General features: G+C 37.5%; 1 protein-coding gene across 1 annotated transcript in view; it reads right to left on the bottom strand.

Annotated features, from left to right (window-relative positions):
• Window positions 1–7,922: 7,922 nt before the first annotated feature.
• Window positions 7,923–15,012, bottom strand: part of Slco4c1 (solute carrier organic anion transporter family member 4C1) — a 58,681-nt gene continuing 51,591 nt past the window's right edge. Inside the window, exons 12-13 of the mRNA XM_060368307.1 lie at window positions 13,205–13,342; window positions 7,923–10,679 (exon numbers count right to left, since the gene is read on the bottom strand). Coding sequence (XP_060224290.1) covers window positions 10,519–10,679; window positions 13,205–13,342 — 299 coding nt within the window. The 3' untranslated portion in view covers window positions 7,923–10,518. The remainder of the gene's footprint in view (window positions 10,680–13,204; window positions 13,343–15,012) is intronic.

Here is a 15,012-nt window from a genome sequence, read left to right as displayed (position 1 = left end):
CAAGTGTACATCTGCAGTCATCAGTGTTGTGTCACTGCAAAGTAGTTTCCTTCCTCTGTACTATCAGCAGGAACATGGATCATAGGCTTCCACATGGTCTGCCTATAGCATAGACCACACGTAAACACTCCCAGCTGCAGTAGGACAATGGCCCCAGACAAGGCCGCGGGAGGCAGCCCAGACCACCGACATCTTTATGGACTCAGATGGCAATGCAAGCCACTCACATCAGCCCAACCCCCTCCCACACCCTCAGCACCAACATGTATTCAGGATGCAACAGAGTATATCCACATTGATCTGGGGCTCCATCACGGCCAGGGCCACAGCATAGACCATAGACAGAAATACAGCCTCCTCTGGCATGACAGACCACAGTGGTCCTTCAAGGAGGTCCAATCCAGAAAACGAACCATTCCTCATCCCAGACTTTGTTGTTGCCCAGAAACAGGAGGGTCCCACAGCTTGCAGGCTTGTTTGAGTGCTGTGTAAGCTCCAGGCTGCTGCACATCATCCCACCCAGCCGGCAACCTTGTATTCCATCATTGACCAGTTTTTCCTCTCTTCACAGCATATGCACTGCTCTGCTCTTTCATCTTTTCCACATGCCTCCATCACACAGTCATCCATCATAGTGGCCCTTCTGCCCCGCCCCCACCATGCCATTTCTCGTGTCAATTTATTTTGATTAAAAATGACAGTTCACGAATCTAACTAATCTAACTTGTTTTTCTAGATTCTTGTTCTCCCCAATCTTTTCAACCTCTTATAATGGACAGCTATGAGTGATGCTAATTGATAACATATTATTTTCTGATCTAACAATCACTTAATTTCCTTAGCTCTTGCTAGTAACAACCAATCAGGAAGCACAACAGGGAAAAAGTTCAGTCCCCGTCTCCCTTTCTGTGTGTCACCCCTCAGATTAAAAGCTGCAGGGTCTGATTTCATACAGTAGACATTTCCCCTCCACAGATTTTCTCAGATGCAGCCTTTGCATACTGGTTCTTACTTAATGTTCCATCTCACTCACCTTACATCTTTCAATACCAAAATTTCCTTTTGTTCATTTTAAAATTTTGTCATTCAGTGGTGTTTCTTCATTAGTGAACTTTCATAAAAATATTTTGCACATATACATTCATCTAATTCCTAAACAATAGTATTTTTTCGTCTCTGTGAGCCCATTTATGTGAGTTGTGTTGAAGTCTTTGCACACTAAGTCTTCCTTTACAGCAGCTCCTTCTGGTTCCTTTCCAGAGTGTAAGTGGGTAATGATTGTGTGCAGTTGCTATTGATGTGGATATTTTGTTAGCACAGCTATGTTGTAGAGGAGCCTGAAATGATTCTCCAACCCCACTCCCCCACACCCTGCCAATGAAATATAGATTTCCCCGGTAAGTTTCTCAGTAGGCTGCTGGTATCTTGTTTCTGCCAGTATAACAAACTCAAGCTAGCTGCAAGATTGACCGTTGATATTCCCAGGACCTGGGAAAATGCCCAGGGCCCCTGGCTGTAACTCATCTACTCCAAATCAAGTCAGAATTTCCACCACCAAAACTGCTAATGTTCACCTTCAGCCCACTCTCATTCCTTGTTTCCTACCCAAACTTGAGAGAATGCTTCTAACCTTATTGTACAGCTTTGTTTGGTTTCCAGAGGTGGGGGCTGATACATTTGCTTTTATTATTTTGCCTAGTTTTGTGGCATAATCTCATTTTAGGAGAGAGATTGATGAGTTTCCTATACCGTCATCCCAAGCAGTTGGCTCAGGAAATTAGATTCCTGTAAAGTTGGTGGATTCTAACACTGATGCAAACTTACATATTTATTAGGTATGGTAGACAGAATTCTAAAAATGTCTCCACAAAATTCCCGTCCTCTGGACTGTTTTGTGAAACTTCCATAGATATGAATGAGATATTTGTGAAACTTCCAGAAAATTAGATTAAAGAGATCGTACTGGAGTGTATAGATTTGTCAAACTGCAGGAGTCCTTAAGAGCAGAAAATGTCATCCAGCCAAGCTCATAAAGATGCAGTTAGGGAAGAAAATAGATATTACTGGAGTAAATAGGGTCAGAGCCTGAACATTAACAGTCTCCTACCAATCACTTTAGCACACTCATTGTCAATAAGTCAAATGAATTAAGCAAGTAATTGTGGAAAGTGGCAAAAGAAGATTTATTTTGTGTGGCTACCGTGAGAAGAGAAAACAGGCCCAATGACCTCCAGATTCATCTCTCATGTGTTAACTTAAGATAGATTTCTATTCAAATACAGAACTCAGAGTTAGAAATAACTAAGCAGTCCCAGTGAAGTTCTGTTCCTATTCAGCCTGTCACATTGTCCACACTCCAGGCAGCAAGGGCTGTGACAATGAGTCCTTCCTGTTGCCCCAGAAGCCTTTGCATTTTCCTGTTCCCAAAAGATATCTGGAAAAATTGCAATTTCTAATTAACAAAAAGAGGAGGATCATTGGTGTTTCTTTAGAATATTTTCATCACTTCAAGAACAATTACAAAAGGATAATCAAATATTAAGCACCCGAGAAGCTGAAGCAGGAGTAAGAACACTCACTCTGTTGCTGTGTCATGCACCTCCCTCTGTGTTGTTTTTCTGGCTGTTTTTCTTATTCCTTTGCTTCAATCATGTCTCCTAAAGAGACTATTCACCCTTAGAGCTCCATCATGTTGTCTCTGGTATGTCTGTTACCCAGGAAACAGACACCAGACTCACACCAGACTCTGAGGGTCTCAGCAAGCCCAATGACACCATGCCAGATATACGAGGAATACGTCAATGATAAACATGAGAAGGCACATCAGCACGAAGAAGTACACTTAACACAGCCATGCAAAGTGGTGGCCTGTTTCCAGAAAGCTTTCCTGCCCACTGAAGCTCCTCCCACCTGTCATCTTCCAACACGAAAACACGTTTGTACATTCGATACTCCTGATTTAGAGATGACTCCCTTTTTTATATTATTTTTCCCAAAAATGTATAATATTCTTACAAATTATAGGATATAACAGAAAAAAACAAAACTGAGGAATATTTTATAAAAACAATTGGCCCAAAGTTTCCCAAGCATTAAGGGCATGTGCCACAGCCAATCTTCAAGATTACTTATTCCAGTGAGCCTGTCTTAGGATGTGCATATATTTTTGAGATTTTTCTCCCACATAATATTAGGCACAATAGGGAGAATTCCTCAGCTGCCTTAGTAAACCAAGTATGGACCTTGGCCTATGGTAATGGTTTGGTTTTGTTTTTGTTTTAACTTTTTTTTCTTTTTCTTATTATCACTTATTAAAATGTATTCACTTTGTATTCCAGCTGTGGTCCCCTCCCTCATTTCCTCCCAATACCACCCTCCATCCCTCCTCTCTCTATGCCCCTCCACTAGTCTACTGATAGGGGAGATCTTTCTCCCCTTCTGTCTAACACAGAAATAAACCTACACACCTATGTATACTTGATTTTTGACAAAAAAGCCAAAACAATACAATGGAAAAAAGATAGCATCTTCAACAAATGGTGCTTGTCTAACTGGATGTCTACATGTAGAAAAACGTAAATAGATCCATATTTGTCAACGTGCACAAAACTAAATCTAAGTGGATCAAAGACCTCAACATAAAACCAGACACACTAACCCTGTTAGAAGAGAAAGTGGGGAAGAACTTATTGGCACAGGAGACAACTTCCTGGCCAGAACACCAGCAGCACAGGCTCTAAGATCAACAATCAATAAATGGGACCTCATGAAGCTGAAAAACTTCTATAAAGCAAAGGACACTGTTATCAGAAAAAAACGACAGCCTACAGATTGGGAAAGGATCTTCACCAACCCTATATCTGACAGAAGGCTACTATCCAGAATATATAAAGAACTCAAGAAGTAAAAAAGCAACAAATCAAGTAATCCAATTAAAAAAATGGGGTACATAACTAAACAGAGAATTCTCAATAGAGGAATATCAAATGGCAGAAAAACACTTAAATATCCGTAGTTATTAGGGAAATGCAAATCAAAATGACCCTGAGATTTCACCTTACACCCATCAGAATGGCTAAGATCAAAAACTCAAGTGACAGCACATGCTGGTGGGAGTGTAAACTTGTACAACCACTTTGGAAATCATTCTAGCACTTTCTCAAAAAATTAGGAATAGTGCTTCCTCAAGATCCAGTTATAGCACTCTTAGGCATATATCCAAAATATGCTAACCTATACAATAAGGACATTTGCTCAACCATGTTCGTAGAAACTTTATTTGTAATAGCCAGAATCTGGAAACAACCTAAATGTCCCTCAGCAGAGGAAAGGATACAGAAATTATGGCACATTTACAGAATGGAATACTACTCAGCTATTAAAAACAAGGAAATCATGAATTTTGCAGGCAAATGGTGGGAACTAGAAAAGATCATCTTGAAGCAGATCATCCCAGAAGCAGAAAGAAACACATGAGTATATACTCATTTTTTAAGAGGATCTTAGCCACATAATATAGGATAAACATACTCAAATCTGTACTCCTAAAGAAGCAAAGAAAGACCATAGGGAAGATGCTCAATCCTCATTCAGAAGGACAAACACAGTAGGCATTGGAAGCAGGAGTAGACAGGGAGCAGGACTCTGAAAGACTCTACTGATAGAGGTGTCAAAGCAGAGACTGAGTGCATAGCCAAACTTTGGGCAGAATGCATGGAATTTTATGAAAGAAAGGGTAGATAGAAAGACCTGGAGGGGACAGAAGCTCCAAAAGGAGACCAACAGAGCCAATAATAGTAATAATAAAAATAAACTGAGCCTGGGTGCCCTGAACAGAATGATACCCCAACCCAGGACAGTGCATGGAGAGGACCTAAAACCCCAGCTCTGATGTAGTCCATAGACTCAGTCTCTAAATGTGGTCCCTAGTAACGGAGCAGGGGCTTTCTCTGGCATGAGCTCAGTGGTAGGCTCTCTGATCACCTCCCCCTGAAAAGTGCAGCCTTTCCAGGCCACAGAGGAAGACAATGCAACCCTTATTGATAAGACCTGATAGGTAATAATTTTTTGAAAATACAAGTGGTGGGCTCTTTGATCACCTCCCCCTAAGGGGTGGGGAGCAGCCTTACCTGGACACAGAGGAAAACAATGCAGATCGTCCTGATGAGACCTGATAGGATGGGGTCAGATGGAAGGGGAAGAGGACCTCCTCTATCAGTGCACTGGGGTGGGGGTGGGGGTCATGCGAGGAGAAGAGGGAGGGAGGGTGGCTACAGCTGGGATACAAAGGGAATAAACTGTAATAAATAAAAATTATTAAGTAAATAAAAGAAATACAATTAAGATGACTAGTTTGTCTGCATGGCCACTTTCAAAAGTGTTTCATAAAAACATGGCTTGAGTTTGGTTTCTCTTTCATGCTCTTTGTATCAATCAGTCTTCCAATCCAGCCTTATGCAGTGTCTCACTGCCTAAGGAATGAAGATTTTCCTTCTGACCGCCAAATGAGCATACCTTTTAACAGCAGATCATCCATTTCCAGCAAGTCTTCAGACGATTAAACTCCAAGTCATCATCTTTATTAGAACCTCTTAGTAGACTTCAAACTAGAACAGCCAGCCAAACTGATCCTAGGTTCCTGTCAGAAACTTATGATAATTCCCATGTGTTTCAAGGTAATAAAGTTTGAAAATAAAGATTCAGCAATAGAAAAAATAACATGGAATAAAAGGAAAAAAAAAACAAAACTAAAAATTGTTCTTGATTGGAAAGGAGTAAAGATCCAGGACAAATAAACACTGAATCATAGATAAGACTTAAACCATATTAATGATCACTATTTTCTATTAGGATTTCTTCCCAAATATTATGTTAGACATTCTGATAAGCAAAGATGAAATGAATATGGGGACTAGCGTTAACTTGTAAGCCCCACATGTCCAAGGAGAGATAACTTCCTGGAATGTTGGGAACTGTTCATGCAATGTAACAAGTCAGGTGTTTTCACCTCAGTAAACAAGGCCAGTTGTTCCAACTGTACAGGATGTGCTCGTTCACACACATAGGCAGGAGGTATGCAGGCAGGAACTATGCCAGGCTGTATCCTTACCCCTGACTGGACAAAGGTTGGAGCTACAATTCCCTTGTAGGTTTTGCCTTTATGAGCACTTGACTAACCTAATTTACACCATCCTCTGGGAATCTCAGCTAAGAACCTGGCCAATGTCCATCTTCTTGGCCTATATTTAATAAAACTTGCTTTAATTGGACAACAATGGATTTGGACTTTCTCCTCACAGTTTTCAGGTTTAGCAATGGACACATTCCAAATAAAATAAAATAAATTGCCTTTGTCAGTAGCAGGTATTTCACATCTGTAGAAACTTCCATGTTTTGTTTAACACAGAAAAATGTATGTGTTATTCTTACATGATTCATACATGTAAAATCATTCTCCTAGTATAATAATGAATACTGTTTTATTGAATTGCATATGCCTACTAAGTTACAAAGTCACTGGGTTGTATTGACCAAGTTCAAAAACACATTCATATTCCTTTCCCATTCATAAGATGTGTTTAGATTCATAAATAAAGATATGTCATCCTCCAAAGACTCTCAGACCTATGTTACAGTTTGCATTCAGAATGTCTTCAAAGCTTTGGTTGACGGCTGGCGTCATTTCGGGGAAGTGGTTGAAACTAAGAAATTAGAGGAAGTCAATCATTATGGGCATATGCTTGAAGGGTATATTGGCTCACTAGCCATTCCTCTCTTTATGCTTTCTGGTCATTAAGAGGAAGGCAATTTGGCCCCAACTTTATGGTTACCATAAGCTCATAATTACTCATAAGCAAGAACATAACCAAATGGCCATGGACTAAACCTTGAAATTATAAGTGAAATGTCTTTTCTCTTAAGTTATTTCTGATAGTCGTTGCCTACCTGATGGGTTTCAGAATCACCATGGGAACTGATATCTGGTCATGTCTATAAGGCCGATATTTAATAAAACTTGCTTTAATTGGACAACAATGGATTTGGACTTTCTCCTCACAGTTTTCAGGTTTAGCAATGGACACATTCCAAATAAAATAAAATAAATTGCCTTTGTCAGTAGCAGGTATTTCACATCTGTAGAAACTTCCATGTTTTGTTTAAGGATTGACCCAGGTTGATTGACATGGGAGGCTCTACACTAAATGTGGGCAGGACCCGTCCACAGGCTAGGGCCCTGTGAGCAGACTGAATAAAAAGGAGAAAATGAAAGCAAAGGCGTTCCTTTTTCCTGCTTCCTGACCTGGGTACCCTGTGATTAGCAGCTTCATGCTCCTACCGCCAAGCCTTCTCCGCCATGATGGAGTACAATCTCAGAGGGGGCAAAATATATCCTTTCTCCCTTAAGTTGACTTTCATCAGCTACCAACATAATCAAACATTAATTTAAGACAATGTGAGGCAAGAGGAATGGCTCCATGGGTAAGAGCACTGGCTGCTCTTCTAGAGGATCTGGGTTCAATGCCTAGTACCCACCGACAAGGCAGCACACAACCAGCTTCAACTGCAGCTCCAAAGGATGACACACCCTCTTATGGCCTCTACAGATACTGAATGCATGTGGTACACAGACATACAGGCAGGTAAAACACTCATACCCATAAGATAAAAAGAAATAAAACAATTTGGGGGCTGGAGAGATGGCTCAGAAGTTAAGACCACTGGCTGTTCTTCTAAAGGTCCTGAGTTCAACTCCTAGCAACCATGTGGTAGCTCATAACCATCTATGATGATATCTGGTGCCCTCTTTGTCATGTAGGTGTACATGCAGGTAAAATACTGTATAAATAATAAATCAATCATTAAACAAAACAACTTATGTTAAATGGAAAAGTGTAATACTTAAAAGAAGAAGTTAAACAATGTAATATAAATATTCTGATTTAATAGAAGTTACATATACTAATTATTTACAGAGTTGTCTGCAACAAAAACAGGTCTACTTGTTATTTACATCTTCCAATTTACAGAGCAAAGGCAAATGTACACAATTTTTCCATGTTTAAGAGTTTTGCATTTTTATTTTTTGCAGTTAAGAAAATTAAAATATTACAAATTTTAAGATATATTCAGTTAAGTACAAAATTACAGCAGGCACACCTGCAAGTTATTTTAAAATAATTATGAACTGAGGCAAGTACGTATTATGAAAATATATTCTAAAAGCAGCATATCAACACATATAATCTGCATGAATTTACAAGTGAAAACAATGAAGATTACAGTAGTGTATTTACTTTATTATCCTTTCTAATAAAATATATGCAAGTGCCAAAAGTATTGGTTCCCTTTAGCCATTTTTATTTGCAAGTTGGTGTAAAAAATGTGAAAGAAATACTTCAAAATTGAGTATACTGAAGATATGTCAGTTTGATGACACTAACCATTGAGGATACCAATTCTTTCCTGACCTGTTCATCAGACTATATGTTTGGGCTTTTTTTTCTTTTTCCTCCTCCCTGTGTTAAGTGGCCACATACTCATGTTTTTCTACTCATAGTCTGTTTTCTTTCTTGTTCTCACTTCACATTTCTATCACTGAGCTTCTCAAGACTGCATTAGCTTATCGTCTTCCACAGGAATCTATGCTTCCACACATGGGATATAGAAATTCTAACATCTATTACTCTTGTCCACAATGGAGGCATTATTTAAAATGTGCCTAAAAGGTGGGGAGGAATATTCTCTCCTGGCATCATGTGTATTTCCCCATCTTTCTTGTGCTGTCCCTTTGCTTGATGAAGCTGTCTGATGCCCAAATATCTAAATTTTGGCTGTATTTTTAAGTTGATTTTTGGTATGTAAATATTCCTGAGATGAGTAGGTCTAACCCCGTTTCCTGAGACTGCACCTCTCATTTAATATTCAAGGTTTTTGCAAGGCTTACTTCTAGCTCACCCTTCCTTCTTGAATTTCAGCTTACAAGGGCTGCCAAGTTCTCAAGTCATTCAAAACCCATAGCTTGCCACCGGGCTCTGACTTTCTTCGAAGTCTTTTCTTTGGCCTTGTGTTTTCCTGATTGGGAACCTGATACATAAGGCTTGTAAAGAACTAACTTTGTGTGTGTATGTGTGTGTGTTGGGCGGCTGGGGGGGGGGAGGGATTGGTTGGCTGGAAGGAGAAACAGCCCTTTAATTTGCAAAAATAACTCAAATATAATCACCCTTAGTAGATCTTTTCAGCCCTGAGTATCAAATTCAGACCTTGCACTTAGCTACATCCTTAGCCCTTCAATACTAATTTACTATTAACAATAGTAAAATTTATTATTGGTTCTCAGTGACCTATTCCTTCGGTATTTTAAGTAAATTTGTCAGTAACCAGCACAGATGAAATTAAGTTACTGTGATTAATGAGTATTAAATACTTGAGCAACCAGTAAATGCACCCCTGAATTTAAAACTTTCACTAAGTAATAGTATCTGATACCTATTAAATGAAACTCTGCTTAGCTTAGAATAAGTAATGTGCTAAGTGAGTAGTTTGTAAAATAAAATTTAAAGTATTCTATACATAAGCATTTGTCAATAGTGCATTGAGACATCCTGTCATGTCTAGTTGGCACATTTCATTACGGGAGCTTGTTCTTTACACTGAAAATATGTAATTGAATAATACTATCACAGTCATAAATTTTAGTGTTAAAATTCAACAATAGTAACAAATCATTTCCTAGAATTCTTAATCTAAATTAAGAATGTGTAGTCAATGCTGTAGGGTAGTAGTGGGACACAACGAAGGAGATAACTATCTCACATTCTCTCAGTTCAGTAACTTACTGTGAAAATATATGAGTGAAAGAAGATATAAAAGCTAACTACATTGTAAAGTTGCCTTTAATTTCATGAGTTTTAAACAACCAGCCCCCAAAACCATTACATAAATTTGATAAGCTTAAATTTTTATGCTGTAAACTTCTCAAATAAGTCAAACTATTGACAGTGAAAATTAAAGTGGAACCAGTTATAGAAATAATATTAAAAATGTTGGTGTGAGCCAACAATAACATAGACTTATAACCTCAATAAGTGAGATATAAGGCCAGGAGAATCTGGGATCAAAGGTCATCCTTGGCTAGGCAGTTGCGGTGTGGGAGGCCCTGTCTTACAAAAAGTAACAAAAACAACAACTAGTATTTTAATTTGTGTGTGTGCACCTGTGTTCCAGTGTGAACTTTTATCTACTTGTTGTTGGCCATTACTTCTTGATGATTTCATAGGTAGACGGTGGAAATAAGAATCAGTTTGGTTAGAGGCTTTTGGTGAACTTCAAAGGCACTGGCCTGTTTTGTTTTGGGTTTTTGTTTTGTTTCCTTTTCCTCTCTAACAAAAATAGGAATCTGTACATAGACAACAAACACCCTCTCTCTCCACCATGTTCCACACAGGCTAGTCAATGGTGCCTTGGCACAGTGTTCTTACAGACAGGAACCAATTTTCCAAAGCCATTTCCTTTTCTTTTTCACCCTTCATTTTCGGCTTTGTTGAGATCCTCTTCCACTGAAATAGTAGACACAACTACAGTCTGACTTTGAAACGACACCTCTGCACCTGGGGGTGGTGGCTTGTACAGAACAATCGCAAGTCCATTGAAGAACATGGTGATAATTTTACAGGTAACAGCTAAGTACAAAAACAGAACAGAAAACCAAAACAGTCATGCATTTGGAACATTAATGATCAATAAAAAAATGCATTGAGTAATTCTTCACAAAAAGAAACTCTCTATTTTAAAGTGAATAATTATAAGTAATAGTAACTTTATACTCCCAAATTTTAGACCACCAGAGGGGCTGTATGTGGTCATGCAAACCTGTAATCATGGCCTCAGGTAGCAGAAGCAGAAGAATCACATGACGCCAACCAGGGTTTCTTTTTTTAATTTTTTTCTTTATTATTCTTTATTATAATTTATTTACTTTGTATCTCGGCTATAGCACCCTCCCTCATGTCCTCCTGGTTCCAACCCTCATTCCCTTTTCCTCATCTATGTCCCTCCCCTCATCCACTGGAAGGACCTCCTCCCCTACTATCTGACCATAGCCTATCAAGTCTTATCAGGACTATCTCAGTCCTCTTTCTCTGCGGCTTAATTAGGCCACTTCACCAGGGGGAAAGAGAAAGCAACCAAGTTCATGCCTGTGACTGCAACTGCTCCCCTTATCAGGGAACTCACATGGAAACTGATCTGTCTATGGGCTTCCTCTGAACAGTGGGGCCTAGGTCCTTGGTCTTTCATCAGTCTTTCCAGGAACTCCTGGGCTCAGATGTTTTGGCTCTGTTTGTTTGTGGAGCTCCTGTCCCCTCCAGATCTTTCTATCTCCCCCTTCTTCCGTAAGATACCCTAGATGTCCCTCAACTAAACAATGGATACAGAAATTTAGTACATTTACACAATGGAATACTACTCAGCAACTAATAATAAGGAAATCATGAAATTTGTAGGCAAATGGTTGGAACTAGAAAATATCCTGAGTGAGGTAACCCAGAAGCAGAAAGACAACCATGGTATATATTCACTTATAAGTGCATATCAGCCACATAATATAGTATAAATATATTTAAATCTATAGTATTAAAGAAGCTAAACAACAAGAAGGACCTTAGGGAAGAGGTTTAATCCTATTCAAAAGGTCAAGACTTTGGAAGTAGGAGAAGACAGGGAACAGAAAAGGAGCCTTCCACAGACGGCCTCTGAAAGACTCTACCCAACCAGGGTTTTACAAGGAATTTCTGAGGAACTCAAAACAAAACTGTCTCAAGTTAACAACAATTTAATAATGACTATGATAATAATAATAATAATAATAATAATAATAATAAATGTTGCATACATTTACTGGTCATACATTTTTTCTTTTTCTAAACAATGCAAATAAAAATATACAATAGTGATTATTTTATTCTTTAGAATAACTAAAAAATTAATATTATGTGTTAGGTAGGAGCCAGAAAATCCTTAACTGATATTCCTTTCCCCATTTTTGTTTTTCTTTTTGAGATGCTATTTTGCTATGTGGCCCAGACCAACATCAAACTCATGATCCTGTGTTCTCAGCTTCATGGGGGCTGAAATAATACATGTACACCACTACACCCAGACTCCATGATTTGTTTCTAAGTTGATGAACACATGCAATCAATAGTCAATAAGGAAATTAAATAGCTCACTATCCATATATGAATAAAATAAAGCAATATTATGTCAAAAATTTTTTAAAATGTTTAAAAAAAAAGGCTGCAGAGTTCTTAGGAAAAGGCCTGGATATGAATATATCATATATCATACATATTTAATACTCAAATTTACTCTGCCACATCAGTGAAAAACATGATCTATTCACATTTATCACATAAGCTATCATATAATTTTTTAACACAACTACATAAAGACAAAATAATTTCCACCATAGTATCCAGCTTCACTGATCTCAAAAAGTAATCTTTACAATAGCCATTCCTCCACCCCTCAATCATGCCTATTTACTATAAAACATATGAAAAGTTAAAATTCTTCTTGATCTATTTAAGCTTTAATTTTTTAAGATCATTGATGTATATACAAATGTCGCAACGCTTTATTGTTGACTTGTGTATGAAAATGCAAGGTTATCCATCTTTTTAAAACTTTTGAGATTATAAGTGCAATTACAATATTTCTCCTTTTATTTCCTCCAAACTTTCCCATACACCCCTTCTTGTTCTCTTTCAAAATCATGGCTTCTTTGTTAATTGTTATCACATACATATATATATATATATATATATATATATGCATAAATATTCATAACTATAACCTCCATGATCTATATTTCATTTGTATTCATGTTTTTAGGGCTGAACATTTGGTATTTGATAACCAGTTGGTTTTTCAAATTACCGTTTATCTTTTTGTATACTTTCCAAAAATTTGAGAGAAGTTTTTTTTGAAAAGGCACATGACATGGTATACAGAAAGTGAAAATATTATTCTTTTTCTACCTAAAAAGACGCAGAGACCATTCACAGTCTCTGACATCACATTAGATAACTGCTTTTAGCTTCAGAACTCCAGGATGGCCCAACAGTATGGCCTGAACATTGTACCAGAACTAGACCATAAGTCACTCAGATTAACTTACTGTAAAGATATAAGGATGTCAACTTACTTATGGCTACCAGCATATGGGCCATCCTAATGTTATCATAAATCCAACAAGCTCCTTTTACTCCACATTCATTGACATCCCACAGAGAGCATGTGCTGTCTATTATGACACCAAATATAATTGGTCCAGGTATTGTACCTAGAGAAATTAAAGACAAAATGCAAATAAGTAAAGATTATAGCTTATTTGGTACATCAGTCTCTGCAGGATCCCACCAACCAAGGATGCCCTGCTCAAATATAGCCAACTGGCAACTCAGTCTCCATGTGGATTCTCAAGTAAGGGGCACAGGAGCTGCCTTTGTCATGAACTTGATTGCTGGTTCTTTGTTCACTTGCCCCTGGCAATGTGGCCTTATTAGGCCACAGAGGAAGAAGATCCAGGCAGTCCTGATGAGACTTGATAAGTTATGGGCAGATATCAGAGGAGAACTCCCCCTTTCAATGGAGTTGAGGAAGGGGATTGGGGGAAAAGAGAGGTAGTTTAGGACTAGGCGTAGTTGAGGAAGGGGGCTTCAGTCAGGATATAAAATGAATAAACTGTAAAAAACAAAACAAAACCAAAAAAGATTATAGCTTATAATCATAGGTTTTAATATATGTATAGTTATACATATTAAGTATATGTACATATAAATATATATATTACAAATAGGTTTTACTCTATCCACATGCATATTGTCCAATTTATATCTAAGTCAAAGGGATAGAAAAATCTTAGTCAAAATAGTTTAAATAATTATTTGTAATTATATGCTTCTAATCAATTCCAAAAAGTACTTTAGTACTAGGGTCAGTAAGATGGCTCAGCAGGTAAGGGCAATCTGAATCGGATCCCCAGAACCTATGTAGTAAGAAGAGAGACCTGACTCTTGAAAGTCCTCTGTCCTTCCCATGTGGTTCATGTGCACCCACACATACAAAAACAGAAACTAAATAATGTTCAAAAAATTAAAGATAATTTTACTTTTATGTTATGTTAATTGTTAAGAAAAAGATGTTATATTATTTTAAATGATACAAAACTATAGATAATAAGAAGGTACCATGTAATGTTTGAGAATCAGTTAAACCTTTAAATCTAGGGAAAGAAAGTTATATCCACAAACATATTTATTATTTGTAGTTAAAAAACTCAAAAAAACTATTTCCTAACTTTTTAAAATGTCATTTTAGTAAATATTTTAGTTCACTGCTTTCATTACGATAACGAGTGAACTATCTTTGAAATTGGCTATGGTAGAATTAGAAAAAAATAAATTTTTTGGTGCATAAAGAAAACTAATAAACTACTATCTGCATCGTCTGTACATTTTGTACCTACACACTCACTAATGTGGGCACATATTTATAACGTAACACAAATGTATGAGTGAACATGTCTGCAGAAGGCATATAGGGGAGTGTATCTCATACACACACATACCAGAAAGCACTGAACTTCCACAGGAAAACAATTTTTCCCACATTTATATATTCCACACTAGCAAATTCAAACAAATGAAGACTAACAGTATTAAAAAACATACTGAATATGTTCAGTTATTAAATAAAAGGCAGTGAGAAAAAAAATATGTGCTGAGATTCATAATTGATATTTCGAGTAAATCAGATATTCCTTTAATTAACATTATACCTGCAGTGGGACTGGAAACAGATAAGTCAAATAGGTGAGATGTGAATCTCTGTATTCTCACTTCATGTAAGTAGTGCTATATCATGAATGTTAGAAAACAGCTTCCACCAACGACAACTATGCATTCTCTATCCTTCATCATTTGCTTGATGTGCAAAGTATCTGAACAGATC

The sequence above is a fragment of the Meriones unguiculatus genome, chromosome 15, assembly GCF_030254825.1.
Source record: "Meriones unguiculatus strain TT.TT164.6M chromosome 15, Bangor_MerUng_6.1, whole genome shotgun sequence".
In the NCBI taxonomy this organism is placed as follows: Eukaryota; Metazoa; Chordata; class Mammalia; order Rodentia; family Muridae; genus Meriones; species Meriones unguiculatus.
The sequence above is the reverse complement of the archived record's forward strand: the minus strand, read 5'-3'. Positions and strand labels throughout refer to the sequence as shown.